At 33.4% G+C, this 16583-nt stretch overlaps 2 protein-coding genes across 2 annotated transcripts; both read right to left on the bottom strand.

The window, feature by feature from the left end:
* Positions 1–3585: 3585 nt before the first annotated feature.
* Positions 3586–5265, bottom strand: LOC110618273 (pectinesterase PPME1). Its single transcript, XM_043957185.1, has 4 exons — positions 4508–5265; positions 4214–4420; positions 3878–4119; positions 3586–3793 (listed from the first exon to the last, which is right to left on the bottom strand). Exons 1-4 carry the CDS (start codon positions 5000–5002, stop codon positions 3637–3639), a joined length of 1101 nt encoding a protein of 366 aa, XP_043813120.1. The 5' UTR covers positions 5003–5265; the 3' UTR covers positions 3586–3636.
* A 9326-nt stretch (positions 5266–14591) lies between these two features.
* LOC122723810 (pectinesterase PPME1-like) lies at positions 14592–16132 on the bottom strand. The gene is made up of 4 exons (XM_043957404.1): positions 15485–16132; positions 15191–15397; positions 14854–15095; positions 14592–14768 (listed from the first exon to the last, which is right to left on the bottom strand). The coding sequence occupies exons 1-4, from the start codon at positions 15977–15979 to the stop codon at positions 14612–14614; spliced, it is 1101 nt and encodes a 366-aa protein (XP_043813339.1). The 5' UTR covers positions 15980–16132; the 3' UTR covers positions 14592–14611.
* Positions 16133–16583: the final 451 nt, after the last annotated feature.

Genomic DNA, 16583 nt, shown 5'->3' with positions numbered 1-16583 from the left:
TGAGTTTTTGTATGAAAAAGACCAAGGAGGTATTTCCAGGTTCGGCCGCCGAACATTGGATGGTTTAGGGGGGCAAGTTAGGCTTCCGCAAGTCTCAAAGGTTCGGCCGCCGAACTTGCATGAGATGTGGGGGCACGTTCGGCTGCCGAAAGGTGGTCTACCAACCCTATATAAGAGCTCCATGGCCGAAACGGGCGAGTTTTCTCCCCATTTTCGGCCACGGTGAGTTCATGCTCTCCTTTGGTTCATTTTTGATGTTTTTCCTCCGATCTTTCATGTTTTAACAAGCTTTATGGTGATTTGAAGAGATTTGAGCAAAAAGAGCAAGTTTGGAAGCTTGGAGACCAAAGAGTGGATTTCTCCCTACCTCCAAGCTAGGATCGTCTTTCCTCTCGATCTTCAAGAGGTAAGCTTAGATCCAACCTTTCTTGCATGTTTTAAACTAGTTTTATGAAGATCTATGGGGTAGAAATGCATGATAGGTTATTGTTATGTTTATGGGTTTTTGGTATGTTTATGAACAATGTGGGTTGTTTGATGTGTTGTAGATGGGGTTTAAGATAGTTGAAGCCCTAGGAGCTTGTATGCTTGAGTATGCATGTTGTAGATTAGGTTTATGTATGTGTAAAAGGTTTGGGAGGCGTTTGTGCATGTTGGAGTTGAGTTTCTGCCATTTTTGGAGAAACTCAGGTTCGGCCGCCGAATGGACTTTCGGCCGCCAAACCCGCTGGTGGAGGCAGCCTTCGGCTGCCGAAGCCTGCCCCCGAAAGAGGACTTTCGTCTCTGGAGGGCAGTTTCGGCCGCCGAAACTGTCACCGAACATGCATGAGTTTCGTCTCTGTCTGGGAGTTTCGGCCGCCGAAGGTGCCGCCGAACCTGCCTGACTTTCGCCTCTGGAGGGACTTTCGGCCGCCGAACCTGCCGCCGAAAGTGCCCTGTCCAGTCCTCCTTTGCATGATTTATGTGATTGTTTCAAGGTGTTTTAAGGGGTTTTTGAGGAGTATTATAGAGTCATAATCATAGATGTTTGGTCCCTCATTTGAGTCCACCTGTGTAGGTTCGGACTCGAGGAACCGAGGACCCCAGCAGTGAGTCAGTCGCTTCAGAGTCAGTAGAGCTTCAACCAGAGGTGAGTGGAACTAAACTTAATGTTTTAAATTGAGAAATTAAATAAAAGTTTAGCATGACTCACGCATCATGAATGCCATGATATGTATTAGGGTGCTTGCATTAGAATTCACGAATATGTTGCATTGTATAATATGTTGTTGATGTGGATGAATGTTGAATGATCCATTAGCCCTCATATGCTATGAAATGATGATATGATATGGAAGTCCAGGTGTGGCCTGCACTACGCCCCTGGCACTATGTAAGAGAAAGACCGGGTGTGGCCTGCACTACGCCCCCGACACAGTTGGTCATGTATGACATGTTATGTATAAGAGGAAGACCAGGTGTGGCCTGCACTACGCCCCTGGCATGATTGGAATATGTAGAGGGCTAAGTGTTGACAAGTTCATCCTTGATATGATTAGTTGTGATGTGATGCTAGTTGTGATGTGATGCATTCCATGAAAGCATGAACCTTTAATGTAAATGTTTTATTATTCTGCTCACTGGGCTCTAGTAGCTCACCCCTCTCCCTTAACCCCCAGGTTTGCAGGTACAGGGTAGACCAGGAGGTCAGCAAGAGTAATGAAGTTTTGGTCATGTAATAGCTAGTGTGGACATGAGAAATGTCGATATATGATGTTTAGTACAGTTATGTAATATAATAATGATATTAAGGTTTAGAGATGTGCTTGACCCTAGTTGTATGTTAATCCCCTTTGTTTCCATGATCTTTTAAATGTAATGATTTCAATAGATGCCTATGTTGAGCCAAACTCAATGTATGTTATGTTACTCCATTGGAGCATTGTTGAGGACTCCAAGGTGGGTTGATGGTTATGTTTATGTATAGTGCATGCACAGGTTGAGTTTGGTGACTGAATGGAAAGAAAAGTTCAATTTTTTTTTATGTATGTTGTTGATCATGTATGAGATTAAACAGGTTCACAGGATGAAGGTTTGGCTTGCTACGGGTCCCGGCGGCCTTATGCCGATCTGGACCCTAGCGCTGGTAGCGGTTCGATTTTCGGGTCGTTACAATCAAAGTGACTGTTGTGAACACTAACCACCTCACATTCTTTATCTTGCACATTACGCTAACCACAACACAATTTTATTTCGGGTTATCTCACTGAATTATTTAAATAAGTGTTACGTTTTATTGCATACGTCATAACTCACAAGTTTCATAATTTAATCGATTAAATATTTTTCAATTTATTTTCATATATATGTATTACAATATAAAATAACATAATGTTACTTTCATGAGTTTTTTTTATGTGTAACCATCACATTATAACATCACATTCATTTTTATGTGTAATTTTTGTATTAAATATTCAATTTTTATTCATTTTCAGGATTTTATTATTAAAAATATAATAAAATATATTGATTATTTTAATTTATACTATTTCATTAAATTAAAGTAAAATTAGCTATTTATCATTATAATGTTAAATTATCATAAATATTTTCTATAATCCCCTTGCCATTTTCCTTTTATTCAGACTTCTTTACCGTATGTTACGTGTAAAATATAAAAATAATTAGAAAATACTATATATTCATCATTAATGTAAATTTGAATTCAACTAAATTAATATTTAGTTAATTTTTTTCAGTTTATTTTTAATTTAGTGTGTTATAAAAATTTTAATGTTCTATATATTAAATAGCGCTAAAGTTGATTAGTATTAAAAATTTTAATATGATTATAATTTTAAAATTTAGGCTCCGTTTGCTTATAAAAAATAATTTATAAAAAATATAAAAACTAATTTAATTTTTATTATTTAGTTTTAATGTAAAAAGCAAAATATTTTAATAAATTTATAAATAGAGGTGTTAATAAATTTTTAAAATGTAGAAAATCATTTTTTAATTTTTTTAAATTATTTTTTTAACTAAAAATATTTTATGATAATTGGTTTCTCGAATATTTTAAATGGTAAAAAATTAAAAAATATTTTTCATTAAAAAAACACAATTACAAAATTAATGTATTTTAAAGTTAAATAAAAATAATTAAATTGAATATGCAACTACTTTTGTGATGGTATTTGGTCATCAACAAACTATCATTATTTTTTTAGAGCTATAATTATTCATGTTAATATAATTTACATGTTCATTTTATATAAACTAAAGTTTTTTAAAATGTTTGTTGCATTTTTATTTGCACCCATAATTTAATTTTGCTTATATTTTTAATTTTATTTTCAAAAATATATATTTCAATACTGCATATTGCTTACCTTTATTAAAAATGTGAGAAAAATATTAATAGTAATTTAAAATAATACAATAGTACATTTATTTTTATATAAATGTTTTTATTATGAATATTTCGAATAATTCTATTTCTCATTCACACCGACACTCTCGAAAAGAGTAATAATAATAATAATAATAAATAAATAAATTTTTTTTTGTCATTAAATATATAGTGCATTGAATTTTGTATAAATATTTTTTTGTTTTTATTATTTTCAAAAATAAATGATAATTAGATATAAATTACATTGGAGGTGGAAGCAACCATTTAGAACCTTGAATATAACCAAGGGTGAGGAAGTTTTTGGCTTCTTTATCCGTTAGCTGCTTATCGAATTTAACACGTCTTTTAGGATTTGATCCGGGTCCAGAATTCTCGTATTCAGCAAAGAAAACCGTCCTGCATTTCAAACAATACAACTTAATTAGTCTACCATCTTTTTGTCTCTCCAAGAGTTAGGAAGTAAAAGATGATTTAATTTACCTTTCTCTCTCAGGTTTATTATTATTTGACCATCCAAGAGGATTAACAACGCTACCCATTTCAGTATAAGAGAAGACCACCTCTGGCATCGCTCTCCATGCTCGTCCCAGATATGCTCCAGATGCACTTCCGGTTATTTTGCATTGTACAAATGAGTAACCAACAACGTCTGATTTCTTCTCCTTTGAATGTGCTGTGATGAATGTCACTCCCTTATTATCTATCACATTTATTTGTGATTCCTGCATTTAAAATAAGGTATAAGAGTTAATTTTTGTCTAATAAATTTAATTTAAAAAAAAAAAACAATGTTGATATATATATATGTATTCTTACCAAATAAAGTGACCTTCCTTTTCCAAAAATGAAATCAACAGTGCCTTCAATGTAACAATTTTTGAAAAAGTGGCGCCCGTTATCATCACACAATGTGTCTTGAAATCCAAGCATTTTGCAGTTATAGAAAGCTGCTTTATCACCACTAACTCTTAATGCTACTGCTTGAGCTCCCGGGTTCTTCGTAATAGGTCCTGGTGCAGTATTCTATAAAAAAAAATAATGAAAATAAAAATTATTAAGCAAAATAAAGTGAGAATTAAGACATGTATATATGTGCTTATTTATAAATACCTTAAAAATAATATTAACGGCCATAAAATATTCGGACTCTACGGCTATAGTGGCACTGTAAAGAGTTCCATACTGATGAGCGGTGCCACCAAATGCCAAAATGGGCATGGCTTTAGGATCTCCAAGTAGTGTAATAAAAGGCTTATTTCTTTCAATTTGGAGCTTTTCAGTGTAGACTCCAGGACCAATTTTTATAATAACACGTTGTTTATTGTCTGATGGAATACTTTTAATGGCATCAGTAAGAGTCTTGAACTCTCCCCTTCCATCTTTTGAGAGGGTAATTGTTCTGGATTTGGCCTCAGCAGCTTCAAGAGCGGGATCTAAAGTGCCTTTACGACTTACCAAGGGCTTAACCATAGTTTTGAACCAATCACTTACTTTAGAATCATCCGACGGTATTGGTGTTGTATCATCAGAGCTAACGGTGGTTGCAACAACAAGAATGACAATGAGGACACAATGAGCTGCAATAATGCAGTGTCCTTTTGCCATTTTGTAGTTACTTCCTCCCGTTAATTTATTTGTTCAGGGTTCTTTGATGGATTGCTTGTCTTTTCTTTTGCTAGAGGATTCTAATTTATAGATGTACAAGATACTTTATATAGAAAATACTTTAAAAAAAACTTTAAAATTAGAAAATTTTTCATATTTCTATAGCTAAAGATAGAAAAAATTTTAGGGTGTCATGATCTCCGTGTCCCTTCCCATTTTTATTTAATTATCATAAGAAAAAGTCCATTCAACTAAATGTATAGGATTTATTCTCTTAAAATGAAAAGAATATATAAAAGTAATTAAGAGGTTATAATAAAAAAAATAAACCAACCATTTAATAATTAATTAATTCGTAAGTATTTAACTGACATTTTAAATTTTGTTAAAATTATATAAAAACATTTCATATTTTAGATAAATTGAAACTTTAGATGTTATTAATCAAACTAAACTAAACTAAACAGTAATATTATTGTTGAACGTTACAATGCAAAATCCTATTTTCATAGTGTTGGGTTGAAAATGCATAAATTTATTCTATAGTACTAGACTAATTAAGCTGTATTTGTAGGGTTGCCTTTAAAATTAAATAACTTTATCACTTTTTACTATAGCATATTGTATAGTAAAAAAATTATCTTATTTATTGCATTAATGTTAATGTGATTAAGATAATAATTTCACATGCATTATTAAAATATTACTGCCTAAATACTTAAATATAGTATTGAATTAATATATAATTTTTTGATAATGGGATAAGAATATTTTCTTTATTATGTATCAGTCTTTCTCTATTTTCTAATTTCTTTAATTTTGAGTTTAAACTTATTTAACTTTAATTATATTTCTTTTTTAATTTAACAAATTGGAGAAAGGATAAATTTTGCAATTAACAACAGAAATTTAGGTAATAAATAAATCAAACAAAATTGCAATTTGCACAGTGACAATGGCAGCTTCTGCTCGAGATCTACAGTGGCCAAGTTATTTACCATAATGATTCCGTCATATAAATTAATTGGCTCACTAGTTTAACTTGTCATATAAATTAATTTATTCATGTTAAAATAATTTATATATCGATTTTATATATACTAAATGATGTTATACAATAATCATAAATTAAAAAATAGTATGTGCTGACATTCGAAAATAGAGTCACAAAGTAAAAATCTAATTATATGATATAAGGATATATAAAGGGAAAAGAAGATTCAGATGTCCTCACATCTAATCTCTCATTAATACTCACTCTCCCTTGTAGAGGTTGGTTCTGCACATAAAATTACTTTTAGTAGATATCATCCGATAAATCTCTGATATACTAGTAGATATTATCTGGAAAATTTCTGCTATACTCGTAATTATGAGATCACCGACTAATTAAGCTGGTGTGATCCCTTATTAATTAGCTGACAACAATGACTGATTCAGAAATTCAGTTCAGGGGTCCAATTTAAATAAGTATCTCCTATTTTATTATTTTGTTAATTTTTTTTTATTGTTCCAAAATTATTGTGCATTTTCTTTCATTATAATAATATATAATTGACTATTATAATCCTATTTGATTTTATATTATTTTCAAATCAATCTAACAACAATTATTATTTTTTTAAATAAATATTCAAAATATTTCTTAATATTTAATAAAATTTAATATTTTTAAGATAGTATAATTAAAAAATTAATAAAATAAATTATCTTTTTTAATATATTTGAAAATTTTATATTCAGAAAATAAATTTTTATAAAAAGTAAATAAGCTTTTATAATTAAATCATGGTCATTCTCATTTATTTTTTATTCATTAAAAAATATTTTTATGATATCATTATCAACATTTGCAAATATATCTTTCAATGAAAAGTATCGATCCATTATTTATAATTTATCACTATAGAATCGATTTTTAATGATATTTATTTTTAAAAAATTTCTTTCCGCTATTGTTATAACATACAAATCTATAAAAAAAATTTACTAAAATAATATAATATTTTAATACAGGATTTACTATTAAAACTTAATTTTTTAAAAAAAATATATATTATAACCCATTAAAAATTATTTTCATATAATTTTAATCGTATAAATAGATTAATAACAAACTGGGATTAATAAAAAAAATTATAACTTAATAATAAAAATGATATTATAAAAATAAATTAAATAATGAGTGAATAATCTAAGAAAAAATTTAAGTTGAGACTTGAACTTGAAATCTTGAAATCTTGAAAATGATAAGTAAATTTTTTGGATTGAAAAATAATACAGAAGATGAGGGATTAAATAGTAAAAATTTCTTTGATAAATTGATTAAAGAATTTAAAATTATAAAATATAATGATGATTTAATTAAATAATTTTAAAATAAGGATGAGTTGGTAAGTTTTTTAAACATGTAAGGATCTAATGATAATTTTTCATATTTTAAGAAAAATTACCTATATACCCTTAAAAAATTTCAAAAATTTCAGGGGGCCCATGGCCTCTTGACGATGAATGGGTCCGTCAATTGCCGGCAATGATCCTTTTACAGTATGAAAAGTAGTGATTACAAAAAGAAAAATACGCATTATTAGACAACTACTCTTAAGTTAAGAGTATTGCATTATACTCACCCGTCTCTTTAGTTTATTGATTTGAATATCAGAGTAGCTATCGTATATACCAATCACCTCACATTTTTTTTCTTGCAAGTTTAGTCAATTACAGTACAACTGTATTTCCAATTACATTATTTGGTTATGTTGTCGGAAAATCCATTGAATTCTTTTTATTCATTTTGATTAAAATCGGTCTCTTATCCATTTTCTCTTAAAAAGAAATCATTCTTTTCTCTCTTGAAATGACTTCCATTTTCTCTTTAAAAAATCCCCCTTTTCTATCTTGAAATGACGGGCAATTCATAAGTTGCTGCTAATGTTGCTTCCAAAGAGGATGGTATCATTTCTTTCACTCATGGCAGTGGATAAAATACCCCCTCTATGGTCAACGAAGCTGATCCCAATAATCTAAGCATTGAGCAAATACTCCAGTACGTTAGAAGATTGCAGGTTACTTTCGAGCAATGCAAAACTTAGGAGGAGGTATCACTCATGGCTCTTTGGGGGAGGGAGGACGCCTCCGTTGATACCTCAAAGACTCGGACATAGGCAATCCAGACGCAGTCCAAAGGGAGGGACACGGTAGAGGAAGATGAGCTATCAGACGATACTCCGACGGACGTCGACTGAAAGCTAGTATGGATTGCTCCAAGATACCAAAAAGGACAGGAAGAGGATAAAAAGAAGAGCCAAAAGAAATACCAAAAGCTGGCGAAGCAAGTTATCCAGTCCCACGAGGAAGGAATGACTGAGGTAAGTGTCAGAATTATACCCCATTGGAGGACTCACAAACACATATCCTAATGTGAATTAGAAAAAACAACAAGAAAATCAGGTGGCCTCCCAAGCTCAACCCTAAGAAAGCCGGAATGTAATACCCGGCTAGACTCCGGTATCGGAATTCCTACCGTCCGGTGGAATCTCGGATGTCGGAGACCTCTAGAAGGGTAAAACCATGTTTTCATGAAATGCTTTAATGTTTTGATGATTTTAAGTAAAGAGGAAATGAGTTTTTGGAATAAAAACACCCTTGGAGGAAAACCCAGGTTCGGCCGCCGAACCTCAAGTTCGGCCGCTGAACATGCATGTATTTCGGGTGTGCCTTAGGCCCCCGAAGGCATAGGTTGAGGAAAGTCCAGGTTCGGCCGCCGTACATGGCATGCATGCGGAGGCACGTTCGGCCCCCGAACGTGGCCTGGCCAGCCACTATAAAAGGGTCCCTTAGCCGAAAACGGGCGAGTTTTTCTCCCCATTGTCGGCCAAGGTGAGCTCTCCGTCGTTCCTCACCATCCTTTAGTTTTTCCTTCAAATCTTTCAAGATTTTCACAATTTTTTGCTTTATTTTAAAGATTTTCGAGTTTAAAGCAAGTTTTGGAGCTTTGAGGTTCAAGAACTCAAAAATCTCCCACCTCCGAGTTTAGGACGTCTCTCTCTCGATCTTCAAGAGGTAAGAGCCGATCTTAAGCTCATTTCATGTTTAAAGTAAGTTTTATGCAAGATCTATGGGGTAGAATGCATGTTTAGCTCATAGTTAGGTTTTTGAGTTAATGTTATGTTTTGAGCAATGTATGTTGGATTTGTGTTGTTGTTGTGTGTTGTAGTTGGGGTTTAAGTTAGTTTGAAGCCCCTAGGAGCCAATGTATGTATATTTGCATGTTTTGGTTGAGCTAAATGCATGATTGGAAGTTTTGGGAGGCAAATGTGCTTAAAGGAGCCAAGTTTCTGCCCTTTGGCAGAAACCAGGTTCGGCAGCCGAAGGAACTTTCGGCCGCCGAACATGGCTGGGGAGGCAGGCCTTTCGGCTGCCGAAGTTGCCCCCGAAAAGAGACTTTCGTCTCTGTCTGGGACTTTCGGCCGCCGAAGGTGCCGCTGAACCTGCCTGGGTTTCGGCTCTGGAGGGACTTTCGGCCGCCGAAGGTGCCGCCGAACCTGCCCTGTTCTGCCTTCCTTTGCATGTTTTTGCATGATTGTTTTGAGGTGTTTTAGGGGGTTTTTGGGGGATGTTTTTAGAGTTATGTTCTAGTTGTTTGGTCCCTCATTTAAGTCCACCTGTGTAGGTTCGGACCCGAGGAACCGAGGACCCCAGCAGTGAGTTAGCTGCATCAGTCTTTGTCAGAGCTAGCCAGAGGTGAGTAGAATAAACCTTATGTTTTAAAGCAAATGAATTATACAGTTGAGCATGTTCATGCATCATGAATGCCATGTGATGAAATAGGTTGTTTGCATTAGAATCCACGAATATGTTGCATTGCATTTATGATGTTGATGTGGATTGGTTATTGGATGACCCTTTAGTCCTCATATGATATGATGATGCTACGGCATGAGATGGTATGGAAGTCCAGGTTGTACCCATTCTATGTCCCTGACACTATGTAAGAGAAAGTCCAGGTTGTACCCATTCTACGTCCCTGGCACATTGGTATGTATGATATGTTATGTTAAGAGAAAGATCGGTTGTACCCATTCTACGTCCCGGCACTTTGGAATGTAGAGGACTATAGGTGACAATACCATCCGAGATGTGATTTGTTGTGATGTGTTGCATTACATGATGGCATAAAATTTTAAATGTTGTTTTCCTATCATTCTGCTCACTGGGCTCTAGTAGCTCACCCCTTTTTCCTAATCCCCCAGGATTGCAGGTACGGGCTAGACAGAGAAGTCAAGAAGAGTAAAGTCTTATGTTTGTAATAGATAGATAGTGGACATGATAAATTGTATAATAATGTAAAGTTAAATAGTTATGTTATGTATAATGATATTGAGGTTTAGAAGTGTACTTGACCATAGTTTATTGTAATCCCTTGTTGATACATGATCTTAATGTCTATTGATGTTTATGTTTAACCAACTCAACTTATGATGTATTGCCCATTGGGGCATTGATGAGATCCCACAGAGGGATCAAGTTTATGATTATGACTATGTTTAGTGCATGCACAGGTTGAGTTTGGTGTATGAGGAATGAATGCCAGAAAAGTTTTTAATTTTTACGTATGATTGTTGATCATGTATGGGATTGAACAGGTTTACAGGTTTCATGTCAGGCTTGCTACGGGTCCCGGCGGCCTTAAGCCGACCTGGGTCCTAGCGCCGGTAGCGGTCCGATTTTCGGGTCGTTACACGGAAGGCGAGACAGAACTAGGTAGGCCACTTTCATGAAGGCCACGGACATACGATGAAGGAGTGCCGACAAATGAAAGATAAAATCGAGAGGTTAATAAGAGACAACATAATTTGAAAGTTTGCTAGAGAGAGTAGGAAGGAGCGGAGATTTGAACACGAGACAACAACTCACGAAACTACCCTTAGCAGAAAACTAGAATGGGTCATTCATGTGGTTAGGACCGAGTGGGAATACGGACCTATAGAAGTAGAACGTCACAAGATATTCAGCCCCTGTGTCAAACCTCGAAGTTTTGAAATTGGTCGAGTTAGATAACCAAGTCTTTTAATCCTTGAAAGAATGTATGACGTTTAAAGAAATGTTATAAACAAAACTATGTTGTGTTCTTCAAACCTTTCCTATAAGGAACGTCGGATGAAAGCGTGGGAACAAAAGACCACAAGGCCATCCGGGTATTAGTCACACATAACAAGACATCTCATATTAGGCTATAAAGTGGGAATCCATCAGGCCATTCGGGTGTTAGTTCCACTAAAAGGCCACACCATCTGGATATTAGTCCCACTAAAAGGCCACAAGGCCATCCGGGTGTTAGTTCCACTAAAAGGCCACAAGGCCATCCTAGTGTTAGTCCCGCATAACAAAGTATCTTATGTAATGCCACAAGACAGGAATCCATCAGGCCATCCGGGTGTTAGTGTCACTAAAATGCCACAAGGCCAACCAGTGTGAGTCCCACTAAAAGGCTATAAGGCCATCCAGGTGTTACTCCCGCATAACAAGACATCTCATGCCATGCCACGAGGCAGGAATCTGTCAGGCCATTCAGGTGTTAGTCCCACTAAAAGGCCACACCATTCCGGTATTAGTCCCACTAAAAGATCACAAGGCCATTCGAGTGTTAGTCCCGCATAACAAAGTATCTCATGTCATGCCACAAGACTGGAATCCATCGGCCCATCCGGGTGTTAGTACCACAAAAAAGCCATAAGGCGAACCAGTGTTAGTCCCACTAAAAGACTATAAGGTCATCCAGATGTTACTCCTGCATAACAAGACATCTCATGCCATGCCACGTGGTAGGAATCCGTCAGGCTATTCAGGTGTTAGTCCCACTAAAAGACCACAAGGTGGGTTCTATCAGGCCGACTAATAGGGTGTAAATGCCACTAAGCAGCGCATTTTATGCCAGGCCACATGGTGGAAATATGTTAGGCCGACAAACCGAGTGTTGGTTCTATTCCGCAAAAAGATTTTAAGGCAATTCAAACCCAAGCCACCAGACGGGTACAAGCTAGGTCACGCGACCGGACATTGGTCCGATCTTGCAAAAAGTCCTAAGGGAGTTGTCACTTCTCTTATAATCACTCCCAGAAATCTGAAACTTTTTGCGAAGGAGGAAGGACCATTGTAGGCGGGCGAGAATTTTTGACAATCGATGAAGGCAAGACGGGCTACTAAGTGAACGAATGAAGTATGCAAGGAGGAAAATGCCTAAGGGCTCGCCAGGGCTAGTTAGTACCCAAAATCCTATCAAGACTCGAAAATGTCGAAAAACTAGTAAGGGCTAGAAAGGGCCCCGAAGCTCGCTAGGTCTAGAAAATACACAGAAGCCCGACAGGGCCGGAAAATGTCTAGAAGCTTGCAAGTGCTAGAGATGGCTCGAAAACTCACCACCGCTGGAAAATGCATGGAAGCTCGACAGGCTGCCCAGAAGCTCGCCAGGGTTAGTTAGTGCTCGGAAACTCACCAGGGCTATGCCTGGAAACTCGCTAGGGCTATGCCTAGAAACGCGCTAAGGCTAGATAATGTCCAGAAACTTTCCAAGGCTGGCAATGTGATGTGAATAGGAAAAGGCCAATCTAAATGAGACGCGCGCTTCAGATCGCAAAGACAACTATCATCTTCGAATTTGAAAATCGAATACCAACGGAGGAACCTTTGATGTTACATAATAATCACCCAAAAAAGGTCATGTGCTAGCACTCGAAGATAGGGTCACTTGGCAAGAGTCTGATGAGATGATACTCGGACCCACCGAGGGAAAAGAAGATTCAAACATCGTGACATTCGATCCCTCATCAAGACTCGCCCTCCTCAGAAAAGGTCGAGTTTTCATATAAAGTTACTGTTAGCAGATATCATCCAGCAGATTCCTGCTACACTTATAATTATGGAATCACCGACCAATTAAGCTGGCGAAATATCTTATCAATTAGTCGCCCACATCATTACCGAATTATTATAAAATATTATAATTAACTCTCTCTTACAGTATAAAAGCTAGTGATTACAGATATAAAGGCACTCGTTCTTAAACAACTACTCTTAAGTTCAGAGCATTACATTATACTCATCCTTTTCTTTAGTTTATTGACTTGAACATCAAAGTAACTGTTGTGAACACTAACCACCTCACATTCTTTATCTTGCACATTAAGCTAACCACAACACAATTTTATTTCGGGTTACCTCACTGAATTATTTAAATAAGTGTTACGTTTTATTGCACACGTCATAACTCATAAGTTTCATAATTTAATCGATTAAATATTTTTCAATTTATTTTCATATATATGTATTACAATATAAAATAACATAATGTTACTTTCATGAGTTTTTTTATGTGTAACCATCACATTATAACATCACATTCATTTTTATGTGTAATTTTTGTATTAAATATTCAATTTTTATTCATTTTCAGGATTTTATTATTAAAAATATAATAAAATATATTGATTATTTTAATTTATACTATTTAATTAAATTAAAGTAAAATTAGCTATTTATCATTATAATGTTAAATTATCATAAATATTTTCTATAATCCCCTTGCCATTTTCCTTTTATTCAGACTTCTTTACCGTATGTTACGTGTAAAATATAAAAATAATTAGAAAATACTATATATTCATCATTAATGTAAATTTGAATTCAACTAAATTAATATTTAGTTAATTTTTTTCAGTTTATTTTTAATTTAGTGTGTTATAAAAATTTTAATGTTCTATATATTAAATAGCGCTAAAGTTGATTAGTATTAAAAATTTTAATATGATTATAATTTTAAAATTTAGGGTCCGTTTGCTTATAAAAAATAATTTATAAAAAATAAAAAACTAATTTATTTTTATTATTTAGTTTTAATGTAAAAAGCAAAATATTTTAATAAATTTATAAATAGAGGTGTTAATAAATTTTTAAAATGTAGAAAATCATTTTTTAATTTTTTTAAATTATTTTTTTAACTAAAAATATTTTATGATAATTGGTTTCTCGAATATTTTAAATGGTAAAAAATTAAAAAATATTTTTCATTAAAAAAACACAATTACAAAATTAATGTATTTTAAAGTTAAATAAAAATAATTAAATTGAATATGCAACTACTTTTGTGATGGTATTTGGTCATCAACAAACTATCATTATTTTTTTAGAGCTATAATTATTCATGTTAATATAATTTACATGTTCATTTTATATAAACTAAAGTTTTTTAAAATGTTTGTTGCATTTTTATTTGCACCCATAATTTAATTTTGCTTATATTTTTAATTTTATTTTCAAAAATATATATTTCAATACTGCATATTGCTTACCTTTATTAAAAATGTGAGAAAAATATTAATAGTAATTTAAAATAATACAATAGTACATTTATTTTTATATAAATGTTTTTATTATGAATATTTCGAATAATTCTATTTCTCATTCACATCGATACTCTCGAAAAGAGTAATAATAATAATAATAATAAATAAATAAATTTTTTTTTGTCATTAAATATATATTGCATTGAATTTTGTATAAATATTTTTTTATTTTTATTATTTTCAAAAATAAATGATAATTAGATATAAATTACATTGGAGGTGGAAGCAACCATTTAGAACCTTGAATATAACCAAGGGTGAGGAAGTTTTTGGCTTCTTTATCCGTTAGCTGCTTATCGAATTTAACACGTCTTTTAGGATTTGATCCGGGTCCAGAATTCTCGTATTCAGCAAAGAAAACCGTCCTGCATTTCAAACAATACAACTTAATTAGTTTACTATCATTTTTGTCTCTCCAAGAGTTAGGAAGTAAAAGATGATTTAATTTACCTTTCTCTCTCAGGTTTATTATTATTTGACCATCCAAGAGGATTAACAACGCTACCCATTTCAGTATAAGAGAAGACCACCTCTGGCATCGCTCTCCATGCTCGTCCCAGATATGCTCCAGATGCACTTCCGGTTATTTTGCATTGTACAAATGAGTAACCAACAACGTCTGATTTCTTCTCCTTTGAATGTGCTGTGATGAATGTCACTCCCTTATTATCTATTACATTTATTTGTGATTCCTGCATTTAAAATAAGGTATAAGAGTTAATTTTTGTCTAATATATTTAATTTAAAAAAAAAAAAACAATGTTGATATATATATATGTATTCTTACCAAATAAAGTGATCTTCCTTTTCCAAAAATGAAATCAACAGTGCCTTCAATGTAACAATTTTTGAAAAAGTGGCGTCCGTTATCATCACACAATGTGTCTTGAAATCCAAGCATTTTGCAGTTATAGAAAGCTGCTTTATCACCACTAACTCTTAATGCTACTGCTTGAGCTCCCGGGTTCTTCGTAATAGGTCCTGGTGCAGTATTCTACAAAAAAAATAATGAATAATAAAAATTATTAAGCAAAATAAAATGAGAATTAAGACATGTATATATGTGCTTATTTATAAATACCTTAAAAATAATATTAACGGCCATAAAATATTCGGACTCTACGGCTATAGTGGCACTGTAAAGAGTTCCATACTGATGAGCGGTGCCACCAAATGCCAAAATGGGCATGGCTTTAGGATCTCCAAGTAGTGTAATAAAAGGCTTATTTCTTTCAATTTGGAGCTTTTCAGTGTAGACTCCAGGACTAATTTTTATAATAACACGTTGTTTATTGTCTGATGGAATACTTTTAATGGCATCAGTAAGAGTCTTGAACTCTCCCCTTCCATCTTTTGAGAGGGTAATTGTTCTGGATTTGGCCTCGGCAGCTTCAAGAGCGGGATCTAAAGTGCCTTTACGACTTACCAAGGGCTTAACCATAGTTTTGAACCAATCACTTACTTTAGAATCATCCGCCGGTATTGGTGTTGTATCATCAGAGCTAACGGTGGTTGCAACAACAAGAATGACAATGAGGACACAATGAGCTGCAATAATGCAGTGTCCTTTTGCCATTTTGTAGTTACTTCCTCCCGTTAATTTATTTGTTCAGGGTTCTTTGATGGATTGCTTGTCTTTTCTTTTGCTAGAGGATTCTAATTTATAGATGTACAAGATACTTTATATAGAAAATACTTTAAAAAAAACTTTAAAATTAGAAAATTTTTCATATTTCTATAGCTAAAGATAGAAAAAGTTTTAGGGTGTCATGATCTTCGGGTCCCTTCCCATTTTTATTTAATTATTATAAGAAAAAGTCCATTCAACTAAATGTATAGAATTTATCCTCTTAAAATGAAAAGAATATATAAAAGTAATTAAGAGGTTATAATAAAAAAAATAAACCAACCATTTAATAATTAATTAATTCGTAAGTATTTAACTGACATTTTAAATTTTGTTAAAATTATATAAAAACATTTCATATTTTAGATAAATTGAAACTTTAGATGTTATTAATCAAACTAAACTAAACTAAACAGTAATATTATTGTTGAACGTTACAATGCAAAATCCTATTTTCATAGTGTTGGGTTGAAAATGCATAAATTTATTCTATAGTACTAGACTAATTAAGCTGTATTTGTAGGGTTGCCTTTAAAATTAAATAACTTTATCA

This window comes from Manihot esculenta, chromosome 6 (assembly GCF_001659605.2).
Source record: "Manihot esculenta cultivar AM560-2 chromosome 6, M.esculenta_v8, whole genome shotgun sequence".
Taxonomy (NCBI): domain Eukaryota; kingdom Viridiplantae; phylum Streptophyta; class Magnoliopsida; order Malpighiales; family Euphorbiaceae; genus Manihot; species Manihot esculenta.
The sequence above is the reverse complement of the archived record's forward strand: the minus strand, read 5'-3'. Positions and strand labels throughout refer to the sequence as shown.

Coding starts and splice junctions, on each gene's coding strand:
- LOC110618273 (XM_043957185.1), bottom strand. CDS start 5,002: ATGGCAAAAGGACACTGCATTATTGCAGCTCATTGTGTCCTCATTGTC. Junction 4,120..4,213: donor AAGGAAGGTCACTTTATTTG/GTAAGAATACAT, acceptor TTTTAAATGCAG/GAATCACAAATAAATGTGAT. Junction 3,794..3,877: donor AATAAACCTGAGAGAGAAAG/GTAAATTAAATC, acceptor TTTGAAATGCAG/GACGGTTTTCTTTGCTGAAT.
- LOC122723810 (XM_043957404.1), bottom strand. CDS start 15,979: ATGGCAAAAGGACACTGCATTATTGCAGCTCATTGTGTCCTCATTGTC. Junction 15,398..15,484: donor CCGTTAATATTATTTTTAAG/GTATTTATAAAT, acceptor TTTTTTTTGTAG/AATACTGCACCAGGACCTAT. Junction 15,096..15,190: donor AAGGAAGATCACTTTATTTG/GTAAGAATACAT, acceptor TTTTAAATGCAG/GAATCACAAATAAATGTAAT.